Here is a 25,479-nt window from a genome sequence, read left to right on the forward strand (position 1 = left end):
GGGGGGGGGGGGGGGGGGGGGGGGGGGGGGGGTGTTCTGGTCCATACAAGACATCCTCAGAACATGACACACTTTTTAGTTCAGTGGTTAGGTCCTCCTCTGGTTGGTGTGCTCGGGTTCAAGTCTCAGTGGTAACATAGTTTGGTTATTCTTTCCTATTTATTTTTTAGTCTCTTATTTCCTTATTTATTGTATTTATTCACTAGTCACCCTGTTAATTAATTATTTATTTATTATTTCAGTCGATGTTTCTTGGGCCGTTTAGCTTTGGGTTTTTGTACATACTCTATTGGGCCTCATGCTCCAATTTATAATATTATTGTTTTCTTATTCCACCCGATTTATGGTGGACTCGGTCCTAATAAAACCATCACTTATATTCATGGTCCACACAACTATGTGGAACATGATCCACACAATAATTTGCCAACATAATAATAACAAAAATACTAAAAGCCCAAACAAAACTAACTATTAATAAATAAAAGAATAAGCAAGTTTAACCAAAATTGTAAATGAATTAAGAATTATATAAAGAATTTGCATAAATTAGCAGTTAAAATAATATTTATCATTTATGGATCCATACAATCTTTTAAGTTTGACAAAGTTAATCGATATTTGAGTCATTCTATAAAACTCTTTTTTATTTCAAAAAAAAAAAAACTCTTTTTATTTTCTCTCATTCCTAAAAATGATCTTAAGAAAAAAAAATGTACACATAAATTTACAAGTGGTTTAATTTCAAGAATAAGGAAAACTTAAAGTTTACAAGTCATTTTTTTTTTTTTTGATAATAATCTCTCGAGACTAATTTATTGAATCATAAGCCGAAACGTTTACAAGAAAGATTAATGAAATGGACAAACATTCTTTACAGTCAGACGTAGAAACAAATTTTCTAACAATGTTATCGAAAACCTGAATCGCACACTGTTTCACAAATTTGAAGCTGAAGTCGACAAGAGCACTCCAAGCTTCTTTACTGTCAATAGCAATTTGGTCAAACATAATGAAGACATACTCTAGTTCAAAAGTCATTTAATTAATTGTATGCTAAATCATCTTCGATAACCTAGTATTGAGATTTTTGAAATTTTAATTCAAGCAGCAAGGTAAATTTTGGAGTTATATGCGCGTCGCTCAAGATAGAAGCACGAATTGGACTTTGAAGATTTTTTTTTTTTTTATTTTGAAGGAGGACTTTGAAGATTTATTTATGAACTTATGGAATTTTAATAAGGTGCTTAAACCATGTGCCAATTCAAATTTCAAAGGGAGGGAAAAATAAGGTTCTAGAAGCTGAAAATTTGAATTTGAAGTTTTGAATTCAACGTTTTTCTGGTAGTATGATTTTTTGTTTTCTAGTGTTTTGCTTGTGTGAATTTTTATATTGTAGGGCCAATTTGTTGCTACTTGTGGAGTTGTGGCGACAAATAAATGCCATATTGTAACTAGTAATTAAAAGATATTAAAATATTTTTGACAATAAAAAATTCATGTGTTTTCTCCATGTATTAATCATGGTGCTCTTGATTTGTCAAGATTTAACTATTGCGTTAACAATTTATTTTTTAATCTATAAAACTATAAATATTCTATCTATCTCATTTTATATGTCTTGTATACTATTTATTGTCAAAATTTAATTATAACTTTTATTATGTTAAAATTTAATATTTTTATGTTTAATAGTACTTTTAATATAGTTTCTATGTATATAAAATTTTTTTATATAATAATACTAAATTAAACATTATGAAAATTTAAACTAAAAATAACTCCAATAAACTTGGATAATTGAATCAAATACATAAAATAGTACTGAATGAACACTTTTTTCATATATAATGTAATGTAACACGTCAATACATAATAAACACTATTCCATATAATATAATAATTAATATTAGAATGCATAATAAATAAATAATTAAATATTAATATTACTCCCCGGGTGAACAATATTCACCTCTAAGAAAAATCGCACGACTAAAATTTAGTGCATACACTCACTCACAAAAGGCCAAATTTTCTCGCTCCACGCCCCGACCAGACACACTTGAATGATCCAATCTTCAGTTTCCAATTTGTCTTCTTCCCCTGCCCCTACTGACAGCCCCTGCTCTCTTCACGCTCTCAATGCCCGTCATCGTCGCGAAGATTCTCCGAATCTGATAAAGCTTGTGCGACTGCTGGGCAATGAGATTCGCAGTGGATGTTCTCCGGCTCAAGATTATCTCGTACCCGTCGCCGAAATTATCCATCCCTTCGGCTAAGAGCTGCCAGAAGAGACCCCCGGCGGCCGCGCCGCCGCGCCTGGCCGACGAATATATGTTGTAGTACACGGTCTTGTACAGAAGATCCCTCTTGTCGGCGGTGAAGCCCGGGTCGTCCTGGGATTTGCCGAACTCCGAGATGAGCAAAGGCTTGTTGAGAATGTCCTGAGAATCTTGGATGTGGGCGTTGAGCCAGTCGCTGAGGAATGAGAGTTGGGTTTGGTCGTTGGAGCTAGTTAACCTGGTACCGATCGAAAAACATCAAAAGTTTAGGAACAGAAATCGAGGAAATGGATGAAGAAACATATATATATTTACCACTGATCAGGGTAGACGTGAGTGGTGGCAAAATCGATTGCGGGGACAGCATTGTTGGCAATGAAGTCTGTTCCTATGTTGACGTTTGTGTTGAGTTTGGTCCTCTGTGGAGATGTTTGGCCGTAAAATCCTTCTAAACCAGCTTCTACCAGATGGTTTGTATCTATGGACTTCACGTAATCAGCCATTTCTGTTATCCATGACTGTAATTTAAAAAAAAAAAAAAAAAAAAAAAACAGAGACTAAAAATGAAATGTTTGTCTTTGTAATTGATGGTGAACTCACAGAAGGCAAATGGAAGACTAAAAATAAAAACATAGGACCAAGTGAGATAATTTTGAAAATTTTCGTGACACATATAAACTGTAGAAAGTATTCGAGGACTAAAGATGCAATTAACTATTTCAAAATTTGAAATACTAGCATAGTAGCATGTCACATTCATTTCTGGCCAACTATGATGTATAAAGTGGGTAAATGGGTAGCATATATAATTATTGAGAAGTTATAAAAAACACCTAACAGTTTGAAATTTAATGAAGCCAGACAAATACTGGTTACTAAATTCAAAACTCCAACAGTAACCAAATAATTCTTTAGATGTTCAGCAAAAAAACAACATAAATCTGAGGAAACATATGAACCTGAATGGTCTTCCCAGATGGATCTGAGGTGCACCTAGGCTCATTCATCAGCTCCCAAGCCATGATTGTTGGGTCATTCTTGTACTCAACTCCAATGAAAGTGTTGAGTCTGTTCAGAACAGTCTGCACACACAGAAACATATGACTACAAGAATGATAATATTGGGGCAACCCCAATTGGTGAAGTTGTTAACTTGTTAATCACAAAATTACAAATTCAACTTTCAGCAAGAGCTAGCGACCTATTGCCCCCAATGCACATAGTAATGGCTGCGGGTTTTCCTCATCATGAAAAAAAAAAAAAAAAAACAAATGACAGCCGTCTTACCTTAACATGGTTTTTGTAGTAAGTCTTAACAACAGAGTTTGTAAAGAAATCATCTTCTGATGTAAGGTACTGCCCCTGAGCTCTAGCCCAGTTCACATACTGCTTCTTTCCACCAAAACTGTCATAATTATTTGCCAGGCTTAATATCACCCTAATCCCATACTTTTTAGCCTCAGCTATCACAAAATCCAACCCCTTCAATACATAACCCAAAAAGATGTCAGCTTTAAAGTAAATCACTAATTTCTTTGTCTTCTTGAGATCGAAAGAAAATGGAAGAAGAAGAATTGAATACCTTGAACATATGTTCATTGTAAGAGCCAGGAGCATACTGAAGAGGATTGTATCCACCATCACTGAAAGCCCAAGTTCTTGCCACAGTGAGGCCATGGCTAGAGGCATCTCTAAAGGCTTCAGAAACTTTTGATCTCTGGGAAGGGTCAGAAGCCATGTACATCAGCCAATAGGCATTGAACCCATTTGCATAGAAAGGGTATCCGTTCAACAAGAAATGGATCCCTTTGGTTCTTATGAACCCATCGCTTGCTGTCGCTGGATACACGAAGCAATTTTGGTGAACAAGAAGAAGAAGGGCCAAAAACAGAGATAAACCAAAATGCCTCATCTGATCTTTCTAATGGCAGATGAGAAGGGGAAATTAAACCAAATAAAACTGGTATTTAAAAGGCTATGCACAACAACGTGGGGCTGTATATAATAATTTTGTCATTGAGTAGAACAGGGAAAAGGAAAAAAGAAAACTGTAAATTAAATGATGGAATATAATAACAAGAAACTGAAACCCTTTTATCTTTTTCTCTTTTCCCCTGTAAATACTAGGCTCAACTCTGAAGCATAAAACAGACACGCAAGTATACACGCTCAAGAGAGTGATTACTCATTTGTTTGTAGGTGAGAAATTGAATAATTTTAATTTAGTGAGGGCATCATTATGGTAAAAGTGGGTGGAGGGGTTGGTCGATCCTCGTGAATTTTCTTTGCTATAAATCAGGTTCTTTTGGCATAAAACCTGCAGGTAATCCGATCCATGCAAGGTTTGTTTGTATCAACTATCAAAAGAAATTTAGTAATAAAAATCCAAAACTAATTCAACTTTCTCTCTTGTCAAAGTATTGGCCGACAGACAATTTTCAATTTACTTCCTACTCTTGAGTAAGGGTTTTGAAAATTTGAGATTAGTGTGTCTTAAATTGGAAAGTTTAGGACTCATTTGAAAATCTAGAAAATGATTTTCAGACTCATTTTCTATAAAATATTTTAATTTTTTAGTGTTTGATTAAGGCTCTGTTTGGCATAGCTTATTTAGGAGCTTATAGCTTATTTTAAGCTACTAATAAGCTATAAGCTCTGTTTGGTAATGTTCTCAAAATAAGCTAGTAGCTTAAAATAAGAGCTTATTTTGAAACGCTACTTGGGGTAGCTTTTCAAAATAAGCTAGTAGCTTTTTAACTTTTTTCCATCTTTATCCTTATTATTTTAAATAAATGACATCCTTTACCCCTTTCAATTAAAACCATTTTGACATTTTCTTTTCATTATATTTGGTTGTAATTTCAGTTTAATATTTATGTTTGAACATTAATTTTTGTATGAACTAATCTTATGAATTATAAATATTTATTTTTACTTTATATATTTTCAAATATATGTTCTTACTTTATATTTTATTTAAATATATTAATTTCATTATTTTATATTTTAATATATAAACAAACCTATTTAAATTTAAAATTATTTAAATTGTATGAAGATGTCCTTTTTAGTCTTTTTACATTTATCAGCTTATCAAAAGCTAATTTTACCAAACGCTTTTAAGCATAACAGCTAGCTTAACAGCTATTCAGATTTTAGCTTCGAGATTATAGCTTTTCGGTTTTTAGCTACTTTTCAGCTTTCAGCTACCTTTTCAGCTAGGTTTGCCAAACATAGCCTAAGTTTCTGTTTGGCAGAGCTTATTTAGGAGCTTATAACTTATTTTAAACTACTAATAAGCTATAAGCTCTGTTTGGTAATGTTTTCAAAATAAGCTAGTAACTTAAAATAAAAACTTATTTTGAAACGCTACTTTAGATAGCTTTTCAAAAATAAGCTAGTAGTTTTTTAACTTTTTTCCATCTTTATTCTTATTATTTTAAATAAATGACATCATTTAGTCATCCCAATTAAAACTCTTTTGACATTTTTTTTTCATTATGTTTGGTTTTAATTTCAGTTTGACATTTGTGTTTGAACATTAATTTTTTTATGAAATAACCTTATGAATTATAACATTTTGTTTTATTTTATATATTTTCAAGTATATATTCTTACTTTATATTTTATTTAAATATATTGATTTCATTATTTTATATTTAATATATAAACAAACCTATTTAAATTTAAAATTATTTATGTATATTAAAGTGTGCGTGCACACATATATATGGGGCAGAGGAGGGGGTTAACTGCCCCCATTGTTCCCTTCTGGATCCACCCATGTGCATCACTACATATGTAATGGTGGGATTGGGGATGATCTTGGTGTCTCTGGTAACCTTATCTTCATGTTATTTCGATATAGTTTAATTGGCCTAGTTTAATTTTTATTAATTATATCCTACTAGTGAATAAACACTTTGAAGAACTTGTAAATTGTTTGAGATACATTTTACGATTTACCTCATTTGACAATATTACAAAGTAGGGGACAACAATACAAATGAAAATTTACAATACTAGCGTTTGATCTTTTACCAATCCCGACCACGACACCGGTCACCGGCAGTTGCCCGGTGAAAGGGACAAGGACGACGCGGGGCCTTGGGGACTCTGTTCAAACAGAACCTGATCTCCCTATGGCCCCCCGTAGCTTCCTTGCTTGTAATTAAAGAAAATTGGCATTACCTATTTTATTTACATATAGTATTATTATTACAAGGAAAAAGTGTCAAATAAACCACTGAACTTGTCGCATTTGTGCAATTGGACCATTGAACTTAAAAAGTGTGCAATTCAACCATCAAACAAGCAAAATTTGTGCAATTGGACCATTTTTACAAACAAAATTTAATTCAATTTGAGTTAAAAACATTTTAATATTGACTCCCAACTAGTATGGTAGAAGAAAATGACACTCTTAATACATATATGTTAGTAATATAATTGGATTTTACTAGAAAATTTTTGTAAAAATGGTCCAATTGCACAAATTTTGCTTATTTGATGGTTGAATTGCACACTTTTTAAGTACAATGGCCCAATTGCACAAAAGCGATAAGTTCAGTGGCCTATTTGACACTTTTTCCTTATTACAAAAGCAGATTTATCGAATGAACGCTGTAAATTTTTCTTGTCACATTTGAATTTTGAGACTGGCGCGCGTCACGAAAGATGGAGTAGCAGAGGGGACTTAAGTATATATTATCCGCGTAATCAGCGGCGAAAATGAGTAAAATTTTCATTCAAATTAAGCAAATTAAAGCGGCCAAGAAAATTAGAGACAACCTCAAAGTATGAACAAAAGTCAGTGAATTGGCTCCTATTGTCCCATACCGGATGCCGAAAGTAGATGGAGATGTCATTTTCATTGAATTATATTTTAAGTTATATTAAATAAATTTTTAAATTGGTTTTAATATAAATAAATAAAAATTATACCTTTCAAAAACAATTATATATATACATTGTTTTTCAAAAAATATATATACATTGTTGGAATTTTTAGTATAAAATGGCATGTAAGTGACAATTTTGTGATACAAATATATGAGTTCACTTTCAATTTGGGTCGGATCAAAATGGATTCGCGTTCTTTATAGTAAGATGGAGAAAATGATATATTGTATGCCCAAAACGGATAATGGGTGAATGAGAATCTTTCAAAGTAAACCAATTTAAGTTATAAAAAAATGGAGGTAGAAACATTTTGGAAAAACATTTGTCTCACATTGGTTTAAGAAGCGGGTTTGCAACACTATATGTACAAGAGCTTTTTAGAAGAATGTTGAATTATATAGCATATAGACTTTATTCCCCTTGTAGGGACGGGTGCAAATCAAAGTACCATTTTGGGCCGTATTAATTATATTTATATGACTTGGATCTTTTCTTGGGTTTATATTCAAATTAATTATAAAACCCTTATTTTCGCTATTTATTTATTTTATATAAATAAATTTTAATTCCGTACCAAGCTAGATTGGATCAAAATTTCTAAAAATTAAATTTCATTTTTCGTTATATATATATATATATATATATATATATATATATATATGGAAAATTGATTTATTCACCACCAACAAAGATGAGCATATTCTATCTTATTTACCAAAGGATATAATGCATGTATTAAAGCTAAGGTTTCTAAGTTTTTTGAGATTTGGCCATTAGCCTTGTGCTCAAATGTCATGTAGTGGCTCTCCATACGGGAGGTCATGAGATCGAGATTTAGTGGATGCGATACTAACTCTTTGTGCTTCAACAGGTTGAGAATTGTTATTATAACACCTATTATTCATTATGAGCAAATGAAATGTGCGGTTTAGCATAAGTTGAATGATGGAGTTGAGCAACACAAATGTAATAATGTTATCCTTTTTAACGATTTTAGTAACAGTATATGAGATAAACATACATGTAAAAGATGTGTTGCACGTAATCCATTACACACGTGACATGAAACACATCTTGGCTTTATTTGGTATATGTAGGTTTTGATTTAGCTATTGTATTTCTAACTACTTTGGACCTATTAGTTACTGAATACATACATATTTAATTTCGATTACTTTGGACTTCTTGAAGCTTACATTTGTTTTCTCATCAGGTTTGGGGCTACACCATATATCTTTCTTTTATATATATAGCATGTAAATAAATAATTTTCTGAATTTATAATTTTTATATGTTATCAGTTTATTAAATATATTTTACAATTATTAATATAATCTGCTCGTCAAAACTGTTAATGTAAGTCCATTATTTACATGTAGCTATCAGCTATGCTTGAGCCACCTTGTACAATTCTTCTTATTCTTTATTTATATTAATGATGACTTTTTTTAATAAATTATATCATGGCCTATAGTCTATTATGCACATTTAGTTATAACTCAATGTGCAAATATTTTAACTAAATATATTATGTATATAATAGTTGAATTTACATAATCTCTTAATTGAAAATGTAATATGTTAACTATATGTGCATAATCTAAATTAGGAATCAACATGGTTGGTGTGGTGGACCTGGCCCTAGCCCACTATATATATATATATATATATATATATATATATATATATATATATATATATATTGGTCTTTAATTTTTTTTTTTTTTTTAAAAATATTGGGCCGTTTGATTGCTTTCCCAACTGGTATGGCCTATTCTGGGCTTCTGCTCCATTTCATCTTACAATACGCAAATTATATTGTGGATCATGGTCCACAATGCATTGTGGACTATGATCATGGCTGATACTGCAGTTGTGTTGAATAGATATTGCAGTTGTGTTGAAAAGATACTGCAGTTGTGTTGAAAGGGAATTGCAGTTTCATAGAACAGAGGTCGTTCATCCGTTCAACACAACTGCAGTATCTTTTAAACACAACTGCAGTACCCGTTCAACACAACTGCAGTTCCAGACGGATGGCACGACTTCTGTTCCGCGCAACCGCAATTCCTTTTCAATACAACTGCAGTATCAGCCATGATCCATGATCCACGGTATAACGACGGCTTACAATAAGCTATTTGAATATTTGGTTGGTGTGGTGGTCCGGAGGCAAATTATTATGTGGACCGAATGCACATTGCAAGGTGGACTCAGGTCCATAATATACAATTTATATATTGAATATTCACAATTTATATACTGAATATTGATTATTTGAATTACGAACATTTAGTATGTAAATTGTGATCAGTCCACATTCTAAGGTGGACCTCATTCCATAGTATAATTATTGGTGGTATTAGTGATACCACAATATAATTGCACAATCATTATACCATGGATCATGATCCACCTTATAAGGTGAGCTATTGACATAAGATATATTTTTAATGTATTACATGTACATTTTTAATCACATTTTTATTCGCAATGTATATACTAATTTAGTATATTAAAAATGAACATTTATTCCTAGTCTATAATATAATTTTTCATAATCACATTTTTATTTACAATGTATATTCTAATTTTAAATATGCACCATGATTGAATAATGCTCAATGAACAATACAAAAGTAATAAAATTTAAATGATTGAAATAAATAAAGGAATACATGAATCTTATAAATATTAGAAGATGAAATTTTAATTTTTTATGATAATAAATATTATTATCTAGCATAATAATTTTTTTTAAATGCATTGAACTTAATAGGTATTGTGTTTTAAAAAGATTAGATTTAACTTTTAGCAAATGTAATTATTTTTTCTTATAATTAGATTTGAATATTAATACCATGATAAATAAAATGAAAATGTTTTGTTGATAATAAGCCAATGATGCATATCAAATAAGATAAAATGGAAAAAAAAAAAAACTCTATTACCCAAAAAAACTTTTAATTATAAAAAAGAAGTTAATTTTTCATATAAGAAATCATTTTAAAATAGACACATATTATTCATTAATTAAAAAGTACTATTAAATTAAATCATATTTATACAAACTACATATACACACATGTATTCATGTGTTTGTATTTTATAAAGCGATGGTAGACTTGACAAAAAAACATAGTAAGAGTAAACTTGGTAAGAAATTATAAATGTATAACACAAAAAAAACATCAAATATAAACATTTAATGTTACTTATATTACTAATAAATTTTTAATCCCAGTTAAAGACTAATGTTAAAATTAATATCAAAAGAAAAAATATATAAATGATAAAATTGAAAAAAAAAATATGTAAAGAAACAACACAAAAATCAAACACTTAATACAATTTATACTACCAACTATAAACTTAGGCATTTTAAGCTTTGAGCTTACGCACCTTAAGTTGAAAAATAATGCACATTAAGCTTTAAGCTAAGCATAGGCACCTTAATCTAAGGAGCGATGCACCTTAAGCTTTAAACATACGCATCTTAAACTTTAAACTTAAGCTTTAAACTTAGGCACCTTAAAGATATGAAGTTATGCACCTTAAGATTTAGACTTACGCACTTTAAATTTTGAACTTACCCAAAACTATCATAATATCACTGCTTTTCTTTTTAAGTTTTCTTCACTCTGGGTTGTTGATTTTGGCTAGATCAATGACTGATATTTTACCCCTTTTTTACCTGGAGACCTCATTCGCATTTGATTTCTAGTCTATTTATATGTAACTTTTTGACTTATTGTTATTCTTTTGTATGTATATAAATTATTATATGAAGTATTTTACACATTTTATTATCCCCAAATGTTGAGCATCATACACATACAACTCTTCGATTCTGAAACAGAAAAAGTAAAAGAAGCAACAATTGAAGGTGTTTTATCCCTTATTGAGAAACAATTTTACACAACATATTACAATAAAATCCATCTTTATACACCTAATAATGGAAAAGTAATCATATACCTTGCTGCCACATTTTACTGCCTTAACATGCATGCTTATTTGCTTAGATTGATTCCAAAAAAATAAAAATAAAAAATTGGAATTACAATTTTTCCTTTATTTAATTTCATTAATAAAATCTGAACATGTGACAAAAGTTTTATTCCTTGAGAGTAAATAAAATGGTGTTATTTAACACAAATTTGTCACCAATTCATGAGGATTGTAAACTCAAACCAAACAGTAATAATTACACCGAAAAGAAATAGCATAAAATAGTTGGATTAGTTGGTTGTGGATGGCAAATTGTGAGTAAGAAATAGCAGAAAGAGCAGTAGTTGAATTCATTTTGCAGACATGTTTGATTTATTGGCCATGTCCATAATACCTCCGAAGCCACCTTCCTTGAGATACTGGACGTACCTGGAGAACTCCGGCCTGGCCGTAACCTTCTTGCTCTTCCGCCGCCCATCGAAGAGGCTGAAAATGGGGTGAATCTTGCTGGCCTTATCCGCTTTCTTGGCCTGCGATTTCGTTTCTTCCGACATCGTCACTTTCTTGGACGATGAAGAACTAAAGACGGAGGCGCCAATATTTTTAGCAGACGGGACGCTCGCCGTTCTGCTCAACTTGGGCTCGAACAGCGGGGCTTCATCCTTTAACTGCTCGTAGGCGAGTGGGCTTTTTCTTGTGGTTAGTGATCTCAACATCGCCATTCTAATAAGCTAGCTACAAGCAGTACATACAGTTTCTTAATTGGACTGATAGATCTGCAGCATCAATATAATGGCAAATGGATGGGTTATGAAGTTTGGAATATAACGAGGAAGAATTGAAGAGCATTATATTGGTTAGGTTCGTTTTCAATTCGTAAGAATGTAGGTGGGAACTCATGCGAAAGGTTTGACAATGGTAGCTAGCAACTTGAATTGTCTTGTTTGACTACTTGTACGTGGGCGCAGAAAGTCTGATCATGCTGGCGCCATTCTTTATGCTCATTTATGCTAACAAGTAGACCGCGTTTGGTTCTTTGCTACATCGATTTGGAATGTTCACACAACACTGGAATTAAAGATATCAAACATACCATACCAAATACCTTGTGTTCAAATGACACACTCTTTTTAGGTTGCAAGGTACAAAGAAAGTGATACTATGTTTTGTAGTAAGTAAGTCAACATAAATTATGTACTAGCTCAAATAAAAATATTAATAGGTTGCTCCGACTGAAAGTGGAACTTATAACATTTTAGTTATCAAATTAATAACTGACATACCAAACAGCACTCTTGGTGGATCAAACATTATGAGACGCCGAAGTGAGAAAATTTGGTGTAGTTTATTAAATTTTGTGCATGCGACTTATTTCCAGAGACATTTAAAGCGTATGGTTGAGTAGTTTACGTTTAAAAAGGAACAGATTGCGCAAGAAATTCAAAAACATTATACAATTAGTCAAATGTTGCTGCTCTTAAAGGTGGCTAACCATGTAACATCTGGCGCATAGAAATGTCAAAACGTTGAATGCTAGTTTGAAATGTCTCAACCGGCCTCTTAAATCAACAAAAGATAAATTTTAATATTAGGCTGGTATTAAATATTAATACCTTTTGTCTAACCCTCTAGTGTCCTCCTTCAATTTATAAAAAAAATAAACTGAAATCTTTACTTGAAGATAAAACTCATTAACTAAACTTACTGAAATCTTTACTTGAAGATAAAACTCATTAACTAAACTTGAAAATGCATTCTACATGAAACCTATTCTGTAATCATAACCGGTAAAAAATTACAACTTCACGAGGAGACAAATCAACTTAAATTATCTATAATTAATTTACTCAAATAAAAAAAAAAAGCCAATATACAACTCCACACATTCTTACCATTAGCCCAATATGCATATATGTATTGGTAATGCAAAGGTTTTGAATTGAAATTATTTTATTTAATCAAAATTTTCTGCCTTTTTCTTCCTGGTGGACCAGTTCTGTCGGCAAGTATTTTAGAATCAATCCAGATTGATTTAGTCATAATTGAAATATATCTAAGCCTCTTTATATAGTAGGAGCTGAAATCTAGATTGGTCCTAAACCACTAAAATAATTGTAAACAAAAATGGTCCACTAAGAGAAAACAAAAGAAAGGGGGGAGAAAATAATTTAAATTCAAAACCTTTGCATTACTAAGAGAAAAACTTTTCTGTTTCTTGTGTTCGTGTGAAATATGTTTAAAATCCAAATTTCTTGGAGCTGGAAGCCTGGAGCTTACATTCACAAAGCTAAAGAGTAAAGATTTGTAAAAGATAGGCAGGTGGGAAAAAACCCTGACTTGGTAATGGTATAAATTACAACAGCTGCAGCAGCACTATAGCCGGATTGATGTGTTGGCTACCGCCTACCGCTCCTCTGAGTTGAACTTGTTCCAAGCTTCCTATAAAAATCAAGAATAAAATAAAATAAAATAAAATTAGAAGGGATATAATCAAGGAGCCTTTTGTCAACAGAACATAGCATCATGCAACGTGGTGTAGAAAACTGAAGACTCGGGCATCTGAACACACCTTTAGAAGATCAAAGACCTTTTCGCATATATACTTTTGCTGAATGGTTGCGCCCCGTTGCTGTAATTTGTCAGGGTGGACGCACAGAGTGGCTTTCCTGTAAGCTTTCTTTACAGCTGCAGAAGTTATGACTTCTGTTAATGGAACTGGCTGCCAACCGCTATCAGGCCCAAGAATCTGTCAACAACTTAATCTAGTCATTCACTTGTGACAGACACTCACAAAGAAAACAAAACTATGCAACTCACTTCAACGGGAAAATAAAAAGGTATAGGTATTTGCTTATTTGCTTCTCAAAGACATATTCGAACACCAGTTTTGCCTCCTTTTCTAACATTATTAATATTGTAAATATTTAATATAACTGACACTCCACATATCAAGGAAAAGATGTACGGAGTAAGAATGGAAGGAATTCCTCAAGACAGGACAATTCAGGGGGACAGAAAAACAAAAGTAAAGCCAGAGAAGCAATAAATCATGCATTGAGTAAGGATATCATACATATTGCAATGTTGAAAGCAATGCCCGCAAATTCCCTTCTTTCCCACTTGACCATCTCTTAACTTCACCATCTAGAGCTTCTGCCAATCTCTGCAAGCATACCATCACATAGGTCATATGCAATAAATAGGTAAATATGTAAACTATGTAGGTAAATATGTAAACTATGTCAAGTAGAATGACACGTACATTCCTCTCTGCTTGCTCTCTTTGAGCAAGAAGATCACGCATGTTTTTCTCTGCAAGAGCCTTGGCCTGAAGTGACACCATAAAACATGAGATGTATAGACAGGTAAACATAAGAGCTCTATAAATGCCCCCACCCCCCTTCCAAAAAAATAAACCCTTTAAAAGTAATGGGGTAAAGACAACAAATCACATACAGCACGCTCAGCTGTTCTTTGATATCTCTCTATGCGAGCTTTACATCTCTGAGGTGATTCACCTTCAATGCCTATAACAACTTAAATTAAGAATTTGCAGCAGAAAAAAAAAAATTGTTCCCAACAAAAAGTAAAAGTGATATGCAGGATTGATAACCAATAAGGGAAAGCCCTTATTTACATACCAGCATTAGCTGAAGAATATGAATATCTCAACTTCGAGGGTTGTGGATTCTGTTGGTCCGGAATATTCTGTCATTATCACTGGTTAATAGACTGCTGTAGGATTGTATGTAAACACCCAAAAACAAAAGGAAAAAGATACTCACAGAAGAGAAAGAGCGGGTTCTCATTTCTGTACTCCCAGAAAATCTATCAGAATATGATCTCTCCACTTGTTCTCTTGCATCATTGGCAGCCTTCCCAGCCATTGCCTTCTCAAAGGCACGCTGCCGAGCCTCTGCAGTTGCTCTCTCTACTGCAGCACGCTCTGCCCTGAGCCTAGCCTCTGCAGATGCCTTCTCAGCTAAATATTTCTCCCTAGCATCCATGAATGGCTTCTCTAATCTTCCTCGATTATCTACTGTAGCCTTTTGCCCTACTTCAGTAGCAGCTCTGTCTACAGCAGCTCTTTCTGATCTCTCTCGGGCTTGAGCATACAACTTTTCAAGAGCATCGCCAGTCACAGCCATCCTGTCCTTTTCTCTTTCCCTTTCTCTCTCCCTCTCTTCTTCTATCTTTTTTAGATATTCACCCTCCAGTTCTTGCTCCCTTGCCTGCCTTTCGACTTTTAGCTCTTTGGGAATCCTGCCTTCATTTGACATAATCTCTTCTCGTCCAGTGCTCTTGTTAGTGCTTCTTTGATCTGTCTGTGATGGGGTCTCACCATCTTCTAGAACAGCTGACAGAGCTTCTCCAATTTTCCTTCCATTGTCAGACCAATTCCTAACAACTTGACGTGAAAACTTCTCTTTAGTAACCTCCTTGTTGATGGGAAACTGCAATCCCCCATTGCTGTTCCCTTTCTGCCCTTCAAAAGTTGTTGCTTTTACATTTTCAGAATGGCATGCCATTTGAGAGGCCAAATTTTCCTTTTCAACATGCAATTTCCCAATGCCAATGCCAATTTCTTGGGAGTTTGTCAGATGCCCATCCAAAGATGGTGGATTTCTGACATCTTTACGTTGCGAGTTGTCTTGTTTTTCACTGGATGAGATGAATCTTTCTTCAACCGGCAGATTATTCACTCCAACTTCTGCTTCTTCTTCACCATCTTCATGTTCAGCTTTTATCTTTTCATTGTCATGCATAAAGGCTGCTTCAGTTTCTTCCAGCTTTTTAAAACTTCTGTCAAGCTTCTCAGACATTTGGCTCACATCCACCTTCTCATCAAAACTTGATTCATAGGCCCTATCAAATGTAGCAGCATTCTTCCCATCCATCCAAATCGCTTCATTGTTCTTGGCCTGTTCACTCAATTCTTCGAGCTTACAGTGATCTTCAATTATCCAGTCAATATCATCAAGCTCATCAGCTTCTTCAGATATGTTATCAACTTCTACCTCAGAAGTTGTGGCTGTTCTCAGTTCATCGTGTTCTTGTTCTTGAAACTTTGTGATTCTCACCCCACCTCCATTTCCTTCACAAGAATTACAAGGTCCCACCCGACATTCCTCTCTTTCATGATCCTGGTTTTTTTCTTCAGGTTCATTCTTCGGGAAAACTGTAGGAAATTGCTTGCAACCATGCTCCCACTTAAAAGCATCCCTGATCTTATCATGATCCTCTCTATTAGAAGCCACTTCTTTGTGTCCCTTATTGTCTTCTTGTTCAAGATCCATCTTCAATATCTTGTCATTCATTTTGCTTTCCCATTTGATTTCCTGCTCAACATCTTCTTCCCAAAGAGACTCTTTAATACTGTTTCCATTTTTGTTTATTTCAAGAGCCTCCTGTTCAACATTTTTTTCCTTTCCTCCAGAGTCCCCTTCTTGTTGCTCATCTCTTTTCTCCTGCTCAAGACCATGCTTCAAAATATTTTCGTTTGATATTTTATCAACAGAAGCATTATGTCTTCCCTCGTATTCTTCCTTCTCCAAGTCCATTTTTGGCTCTTTTCCATTTACTTTCCTTGCATCAGCATCCATGACACTCTTTTCATTATCAAATCGATCACAGTCATGGTTTGGTTTTGGTTTAGCTCTAAATTTGTCCATATTCTGCTCAGATTCACTGGGGACCACATCATGTTTATATCCGTTGTTATTTAACCCTGATATTTGTCCCTGCTGCTGTGATTCTCCCAAATTTAAATCAAGTTCAAATGGATCTTGATCCACTTTACCAGATCTTCCACACTCCTCACCCAACTCAAAAGCCACTTTGGTCATTTTTAGTTGTTTCCTGTCTTCTTCCCACTCAGGAGCCCCTTTGGCAGGTCTAAATGTTTTGCAGTTTTCATGCTGTCCAAATGCATCAGCAGCTGCTCTAATCGGCTGTTGGTGCTCATGTGAGTCCATGTGTTTCATCTCATATTTAAGTTTCTGAGATGCGTCCTGAGGTAGGAATGTTTCAGTCACTTCAAAGAATTCCATTGCTTCCCTCCATGCAACAGTTCTGTCAGTTTTATGAGCTCCTTGAGAATAACCTTCCTCCTGCTTGTTTTCTGAAGATTTTCCAGCAAAATTGATGGAATTCCCTCCTTCAGACAGATCTAATTCAACCTTGTTTGTCTTCTTAACTATTTTGCTTTCTTCAGAAAATGGTTCATGTTGACCAGCTTCTTTTTCACACTTTCCTGGCACTCTATTATCCTCGTGATGGGCAGGTTCATCAAAAGTCCTGCTTGTAATTCCCTCCATAGTATTGCTCTGCAGTCGCTGTTTACAACTTTTTAGATCTTGCTTCTTCTTTTCCATAGATTCTTTTGCACTTCGAACCTTCGCTTGCGCTTTTGCCATTGCATCTTTTATCATTTCAGTAGATGAACTTGCATCGACTTCCGCAGCAAAAAAGGGCAATGGAGCTTCACCTGGTATTCGTTCACAAGCATAATTCTTGGAAGTATGCAGTCTTGAATTTGGTCTATTAGATTGGCTTGTCTCTGCAAACGCAGGCGGCGGTCTTGATGGTGGTGGCAATTGAGAAGGCTTAGTTCGTAAGCTGATGTCAGTCACACTGCAGAAGGGCAGCTTTGTAGGTTCTGGATCATCTCCGCAAACTCCAAAACTGGTGTTTGTGAAATGGGAAGCACTTTTCTTAAATCGGTTTTCTTCTGAAATGCTTCCACCAAAACTCATACCCTGGCTGACATCAATAGTTGCCTCTATAGGAGCCTTCCCATCTTCTGTATTTCTTGAACTCTGGTTCTCAGGAATCACGTAGGTATATCCCGAAGCAGCCTGCAACCGACTCATGTCTGTCATCACGTCTGAACCATCCACATCAGTTCTCTCATTAGGCCCGTGATATGAGACATTGAACTGCTTATCATCATTAATTGAGTAGTGGATATCAGCATAGGGCATGCTCTGACTCCTTTCAGAAAAAGCAGAAGGATCAGAATCATCTGAGAGCGATTCACTTTGAGCTGGACTCCTATGGTCATGAGATGGAAGAAAAATTTAACAGCAAAATTCAGCTTCCATTTATAACTGACAAAAACGCAATTCTTAAACACTAAATAAAATGAGCTTTTTCTTCAGATATTCACATGTAACATCTTCATGTAGTACCATGTACACAAACGAGAATGTTTAAACAATATTCATAACCATGTGGTATTGTGGTGTTTTCTTTTATCCCCACAACTTTGTAGGAAAGCGGATGGCTTCTATGGGACCAATCTTCCTTACAAAAATTTAAAACCCCTTGGGAAGTGTAGGGAGCAATTTCTTCTTCCCACTGGATAAGATGGTCCAGCATTAAATTTGACCAAAACATTTGTGTCATACTTTCAACCACTCCTGAATTTCCAAAATCCAGATAAACCCTCAAAGCTAGCAAGCGAAACAGCAAGAGATTAATTTCTTGTTGTCTTGTTGCAGTGCAAGAACCTTAAATTTTCAATCCAGTTCAATCTTAAGCAAAGTTTAGCACATTGGAACAGAATAAACCTCAAAATAAACACAAATGCTGACACTAAGCTGCTGCCAAATAATAAAATGATAGCCTGCTAGAACATTTTACTTGTTACTTTTCTACCATCACCTTCCCTTCTCATCCTAATTATATTTAAAATGTCGATCCAGAAGCCAATAAAAGTTTAGTTAAAGCACAAAGACAAAAGCAAATCGGTTCTTCAAGCAGTCTTCATCAATGTAGCATAGTAGCTCACAATTATGCATAAATGAGCAAAAAGAAACATGAAAATTTCTGCTTCATATTGGATAGAGCAAATGAGACAAATCACAAAAGGCTATAGTGACCATACCAGGCCTCATCAGAAGAATTGTAACCAGCACTGGACTGTCTCACCAAATCCTCGTAGGAAAGCGCAAAATCTACAACGTTGAACCCCCCGAAAATCTCAGAGTAGTCGAACTGCGAGCTCCGGACATCGAGAGAGAGCTCCTCGTCGTGGTCGTCGACCGCCGGGAGATCCAGAATCGGAATGGAGGAAGTTCGGGAGGAGTGGAAGCCGCCGAAAATCTCGGTGTAGTCCTCGAGGCGCGGAGAGAGCGTTGGCACACCCAACTTCGGCGGACCTCCGAAAACGTCGTCGTAGAGCGACTTGCTCGTTTTGGTTGTGAAGCCATTTCCATGGTAACTCCTCTTGGAAAACGAGTGCGAGAGATTCTCCATGGAAATGAACCTTCTCTCTCCCTCTCTCTATCTCTTAAATTATCTGAATATACGTACAAAAAACGTATATATATAAATGTGCAAATACAGCAATATATATTTCGTATCAGTTTGCACTCTCTGTCTCTATCACACTCTCTGTTTGATGGAAGACCGCAGGTCCGGCTGGGGAAAGACCCAGGAGGGTTGAATGGTAAATAATAAGATTCTTAGTAAAGGAATTTAATTCCGAATTTTAATTTAATTAAGAAAATAAATATCAAATAAGTCATCTAAGTCAAAAACTCAATTATCGCTAGTATAGTAGTGTGATGATATGTCAATTACCATTTCAAATAAATGGTCATAAAATTATGAGTATTTCAAAAAAAATTTAAAAAAAAAATCGATTTGAAAAATTTTTATTAAGATTTCTTAAAACAACGAAAGTACGATTCTTCGTGACATCAAATTCAAATAAAATGTTATTTTTTAACTTTTTAGTATGCTCGAATTCGTTATCTTCCATACCACCAGACCACAACAAACATTTTAAAGAAAATGTCCCGAAAGATATAAATTTTGAATTTGACAATCATCATTATCTGAAAATTTTAGTTTAAAAAGAAAATGAAACAACCACAACTATTACAAAAAAAATAAAAATAAAAAATTTGAAACTTAACTATTACAAAGTTAATCATGAATGCGGAGTATCTTTTATATAATTGTGGCTACTTATGGACAATCACAAGTGTCCATCTTAAGATTGCTAGTCGCTGTGTTAAAAAAAAAACAAATTTTAGATGTTTTAAAGAATTTATTATTAGTTTTCAAAGAAAAAAAAAGAAAAAGAACTTATTATTATTATTAAATAATTTGTTTGAAACCCAAGCATACAAATTAAAAAATCACATATTTGCTAAATAAGTGGTAACATAGTGATTATACAACATTAAAACTTTAGAGATTCTTAGCATTATCACTTTATGACATATTATTATTTTATTAAATACAAAGATTTCTTATTAATTCGTAGTAGTAATAGTCAATTCACTTATTCATCAATAATAAATGAAAATAAATAATTTTCGTTTTTACTAATAGAAAGTGGTAAACTGGTAATTGTGGGGTGTGAAGTATTTTTCATAACACAATTACACTTGTGTGCTTAGTTTGAGAGGTCCAAATATATATATTTTTTAATTAAAGATGTAAATGCACTATTCATTCAATTTTGGGAGTTTATAACTGTTTTTCTTTAATTTAAAGTTATATATAATGTTATTTTTAATTTTTCTTTGGCATGTTGACAAGTTCTTTATTATTATTTTTTTGGAAGGAAAAAACTTAATAAATTAATGAATCAACTTATCCGTCGACGAATAGAATTAGGAGGGTAAAAAGTCCAAACTAAATGATCAAGTAGAGAGCTAACTGCCTTAGTTAAAACATGGACAAATTGGTTCACTGATCTAGTGACAACACAAAGTAACAAACTAAACAAGAATTAATAAGCTTTAAAAGATAAACACAATTACAATAGACAAAATTGATATAAGAAAGTTATTGTGATTTATGGTGATACTGAATGAAAGAGTCTGACAATTAGTTCCATATAGACATTGCTTAACCCTTATTCTTGATCCATAATAGAGCTTCCTTACAAGTCGCCTCAGCCGAATAATTGATAAGTTCATTTTAACATTGATATGCAACGCAATGTATATTTTTCGATAAAACACTTGATACATTGTTATTCATAGAAAGATGTTTAATTCATTTTAAAAATTAATTTATTTTTTACAATGTGACAATATTTAATATCAATAGTTAGTGTGCTGACCGTTGGGACGGAGGATTAGTCTTCTCAGTGGCAGATCCAAAAAAATGCCTTAGTAGGAGCAATCCATAAAAGATGTAGCACCAAGTTGCTTCTTATATGGGAGGTTGTGGATTCGAGCCTCCTCAGCAATATTGACTCTTTGTACTTCAATAGTTAAGAAAGTTGCAATGAACATATATTGCGTTGTAATGGAAACGTATTATTTTAAAAAGATGAAAAACTGAAAAGAAATATAGTCATAACTATTGTTGGATATAGACAAAAACAAAACACATCAAAACTTATACATTATAAATTACACATCTCATTATTAATTTTTTTAAAAATTATATATATATAAAGCTACAACCTACAAAGAGGATGAACTCCAGCCTTCAGGATTCAAACCATCACCCTTCCTTAAGTTAAAACACGTCTCATATATATATATATATATATATATATATAAGGGCTATATGGGGGTGGGCAGCTGACCTCACTGCCCCACGTTAAATCCGCCAGTGAGTCTTCTGACTGTCGACTGGAAGATACCTTTGAAAAAAATTCATAAAATGATATTTATTATACTAATAGTATATAAATATTATATAACTACCGTACACTAAATATTTTCTCATATTTGTTAAAGTACAAATCATTTATTTTGCGGGTTCAGTTAAGGTCGTAAACGATGAAACAAAGATACTAAAACATCAAGTGGGAGGAAGCAAATTGAAGGATTCGTAGGCCATCCGCTTGCCAACAAACTCATAAAACAAAGAAACCACCTCACATATATGGCGCATGAGTACCTGTCGTTAAGGATGTCTTCATCCCCTTCCGCAATGACTGTGACTAATCATGTGTAACTCAAAATAATGGATTTGCTCAATTGCCTATAGTAAAATTATTTGTTTGGTCATCGATTATTATTCTTACCAAATTAATTATTCAACTTTAAAAATTTTACCTAATTTCATCATCCTGTCAATTTGAGTCGTAAAATGATATTTTATTTGAGTCATAGGATGATAGTGAAAGACAGATAAGATTTTCAATGTTGAAGACTTAATTTGATAAAACTTGTAAATTTGTAATCAAATATCAAATCAATAATTTCACTATAGTCAAGGTCCAAATCAATCATTAACTCATTTATAAGTTAACAAATAACGATTGATATTTTTATTACTATAAAAATTAATCTAAATTCTCACAATTGCATAGTTACAGCGGAATGTCTTTTTCACCGAATCGGTGCTCAAAGATTCCAAAGAAACATTATATTGGCATGAAAGAGACAAGATCCAAATGCAAACAGCCAAACATGTCACTTTTCTCTTCTTTTTTTTTTTTTTCTTCATCAAATTATATTTATCTCTGCTTATTGGCTACACTTGTTTCCGGTGACCAATAATCATTTGCCACCTCCCCAAATGATGACTTTTAGAATATTAAAAAGGCTACATTTGAAATTATGGCATATCCATAGTAAATAACATTACTTTACATGATTTTCAAAAAAAAAAAAACATTACTTTACATGAAGATTAATTTGTACTCCATAATAAAATTTATTAATTTACAGGTACTTAATAAATATAACATATTATGATGTTTATAAATAAATAAATAAAAAGATATAGGGGTGTTTGGTAAATAGATGTTAGATGATTGAGTTAGCAAGTTTGACTAGATGATAACATTAGCTGATTGTAGAAAAATATTTGGTAAATTAGTTGTCACTGATAGCTAATTATCATATGACTTTCTCGAAAAGTTACTTTGAGTAACTTTTTAAATAAGATATTACAAAAAAAAATAATTAATTAAACATTTAAATTGGTTATTTAACTAAGTTAGTGATCAAATAAGCCAAAAATTGATTGATAAATTAACTATGTTACCAAACATGGCCATAATCCTAATATTTAATTCAAAATTTTGATACAAATAATATTTTTGTTCCGAAAATAGATATGATAAAGAAGGTATTCAAAAAAGCTGTCTTGGGGTCCTTGTCGTGGGTGTGGGGTGGGGGATGGGGGTGTGCTTTATGATTTGTTGCAATGTCAATCATTATATTACACTTGATTAATATTTATATAATCTTGTATTTTAAGCTTCACTCTGACAGTACATAACATTACTTGCATAAACAGAAATAATAATTATGGTTTGATGAACAGATGCTGCAGAATGAGCACGCCTTGTTGCCTCATTCTCATCCAATATTCCCATCCCACAATGTGTTTTCATAAAGAAAAAATACTACAAAAATCCATTCAATATGCATATATAAATTTAATACAATATTGATAATACCTTATGTTGGTTTCGTGACCCGAGGGTAGCTACTCGGCGGGTCAATATTACCGATTGAGTGAAATAATAAAATGACAAAAATAGATTGAGACAAGAATTTCAATATGAAAATTGAAAGGTAAAAATCAGCCGCATTTTTAGGCGGTGCCAAGTCAGAAATTCACTATTTTTGTAAATGATTTTTGTACATGTTGTTTGTTGTTTTTCTTTCTAGCCTTGGAGCCGTTCCCCGTCTTTGAACTTTACTCTCCTATTTTAGAATAGAAGAATAGGTAGTTTACATGGTAATGGTAATTTATTGGACAATAAATGGAATTTATAGGTAATTAGGAGGATTTATGGAGATTTATGGGTAATCAATGGGTAATAAATAGGTAATAAATTGGAGGTTATGATCACGTCTCTAGTGCTGACTATAGGCTCGACTACCTGTTAGGTGGTACCGAATATCGACCGGGTATACATATTGGATATCTATCACCTGATATAACAAAATTCGTAGTTCTATAACTAAAGTTATGATCATATATGGGCGAAAAATCAGACATCTTGATCGGAGCATCGTCAAAAGATCTGGTACCATTACTTCAGAGTTCAGACATCACATCAATATCCACCACACGAATATATACGTGTTTACACCTGTAACAATATGTGTATAACTAATCAATCAATACTCTTCTTCAAAAAAAAAAAATCAATCAATACCTTGAAATTTGAATCTTGGAATTGTGGAGAGTGGATGGTATCTATTGCCTGGTCTGTACATCTCAGTTGAGAGAACTTGAAATAAAGGCACTCCATTATTAAAGTAAGAAAAGATTCTGTTTTCAAATATCTGAAATTTGGCTGGCATCTCAATAAATTCAACGTAGCCCGTCAATCTTGGTAAGTAAATTTGACTAAAAGACCTTAGTAATCTTGGTAGTTTTCTTTATTCTATGGAAAACATTTGCAACACTTCTTGGAGGGAAATGTTCATGTTCTACACATTTAAATGCATATTAAATGGTTTTTCACCAGTATTTTTTTGTAATTCAACAAGGGGATTTCTGTCACTGTCTCATTCTTGAATCACAATTTGCATAGCAATTTAAAACTACAATAATTGGGGCAAGATAAAATAAAGAAATCAAAGCAATTATATTGATGGACAACATGGATAAGGAATTAAAATAATCATACGCATGCATGAAACTCAATGCTTGGCAGCTAGAAGACTTGGAAACTTTGGCTATCTTTACTTACTCTTGGTTCATGTATTTTCTATCATATATTGGTCCTAGCCTATTTTTTATTTTTATAAAAATTATGGACTTATTAATGAATTGATTTCGTAAACATGTAATTAATATAGTATGTATTTACATTATTTACTAGAAATACTAAAGTTGCTTATGAAATAAAGCTAATTAGAAACACCGCTTCTAAATTTTTTTTTAACTAGAGTCCATCATAGGGTAAATTATTGTGTGTACGGTCTACATAGTATTATGTGGACCATAACAAAAAATACATTTTTAATATACTACTCCGTAAAAGTACATTATATTACGTGTGTATTGAATGTACATTATACAAAATAATATACTTTTAGTACTCAAATAATATATTTTTCCTAAATACAATATACATTTCAAATATACTAAAAATACATTATTTGTGTACTGAATGTACATTATTTGATAGTATGATTTACACAATAATGATTGCTCTTAGACCCTAGTTCATGATATAACACGGGACCAAAATATTAACAATTTTGCATGCATGGACCAATATATGACTTTAAAAAAAAAATGATGGACTAAAAAACTGAAAAACTCATTCAGATTTTACACTTTTTCCTATTAGTATGAATCCCAAACTGATAAAGAACAGAAAGAGAATCCAATCTCAGATATGTTTTTTTTTTCCTTTTTTTCTTTTTCATTCTGGTGCATTGTCCACCACACT

The 25,479-nt window shown here is 33.0% G+C and overlaps 3 protein-coding genes across 3 annotated transcripts; all 3 read right to left on the reverse strand.

Moving 5' to 3' along the window:
• Positions 1–1,873: 1,873 nt before the first annotated feature.
• LOC116012522 (mannan endo-1,4-beta-mannosidase 7) lies at positions 1,874–4,381 on the reverse strand. The gene is made up of 5 exons (XM_031252079.1): positions 3,865–4,381; positions 3,570–3,764; positions 3,242–3,364; positions 2,598–2,800; positions 1,874–2,520 (listed from the first exon to the last, which is right to left on the reverse strand). Exons 1-5 carry the CDS (start codon positions 4,192–4,194, stop codon positions 2,079–2,081), a joined length of 1,293 nt encoding a protein of 430 aa, XP_031107939.1. The 5' UTR covers positions 4,195–4,381; the 3' UTR covers positions 1,874–2,078.
• A 6,857-nt stretch (positions 4,382–11,238) lies between these two features.
• Positions 11,239–12,000, reverse strand: LOC116014162. The gene has a single exon (XM_031254166.1). It carries the CDS (start codon positions 11,855–11,857, stop codon positions 11,486–11,488), a length of 372 nt encoding a protein of 123 aa, XP_031110026.1. The 5' UTR covers positions 11,858–12,000; the 3' UTR covers positions 11,239–11,485.
• Positions 12,001–13,299: 1,299 nt separating this feature from the next.
• On the reverse strand, positions 13,300–19,466 carry LOC116012689 (auxilin-like protein 1). The gene is made up of 8 exons (XM_031252328.1): positions 19,024–19,466; positions 14,921–18,188; positions 14,777–14,843; positions 14,592–14,662; positions 14,398–14,463; positions 14,209–14,298; positions 13,705–13,881; positions 13,300–13,574 (listed from the first exon to the last, which is right to left on the reverse strand). The coding sequence occupies exons 1-8, from the start codon at positions 19,392–19,394 to the stop codon at positions 13,539–13,541; spliced, it is 4,146 nt and encodes a 1,381-aa protein (XP_031108188.1). The 5' UTR covers positions 19,395–19,466; the 3' UTR covers positions 13,300–13,538.
• Positions 19,467–25,479: the final 6,013 nt, after the last annotated feature.

Source organism: Ipomoea triloba, chromosome 3 (genome assembly GCF_003576645.1).
Source record: "Ipomoea triloba cultivar NCNSP0323 chromosome 3, ASM357664v1".
NCBI lineage: Eukaryota > Viridiplantae > Streptophyta > Magnoliopsida > Solanales > Convolvulaceae > Ipomoea > Ipomoea triloba.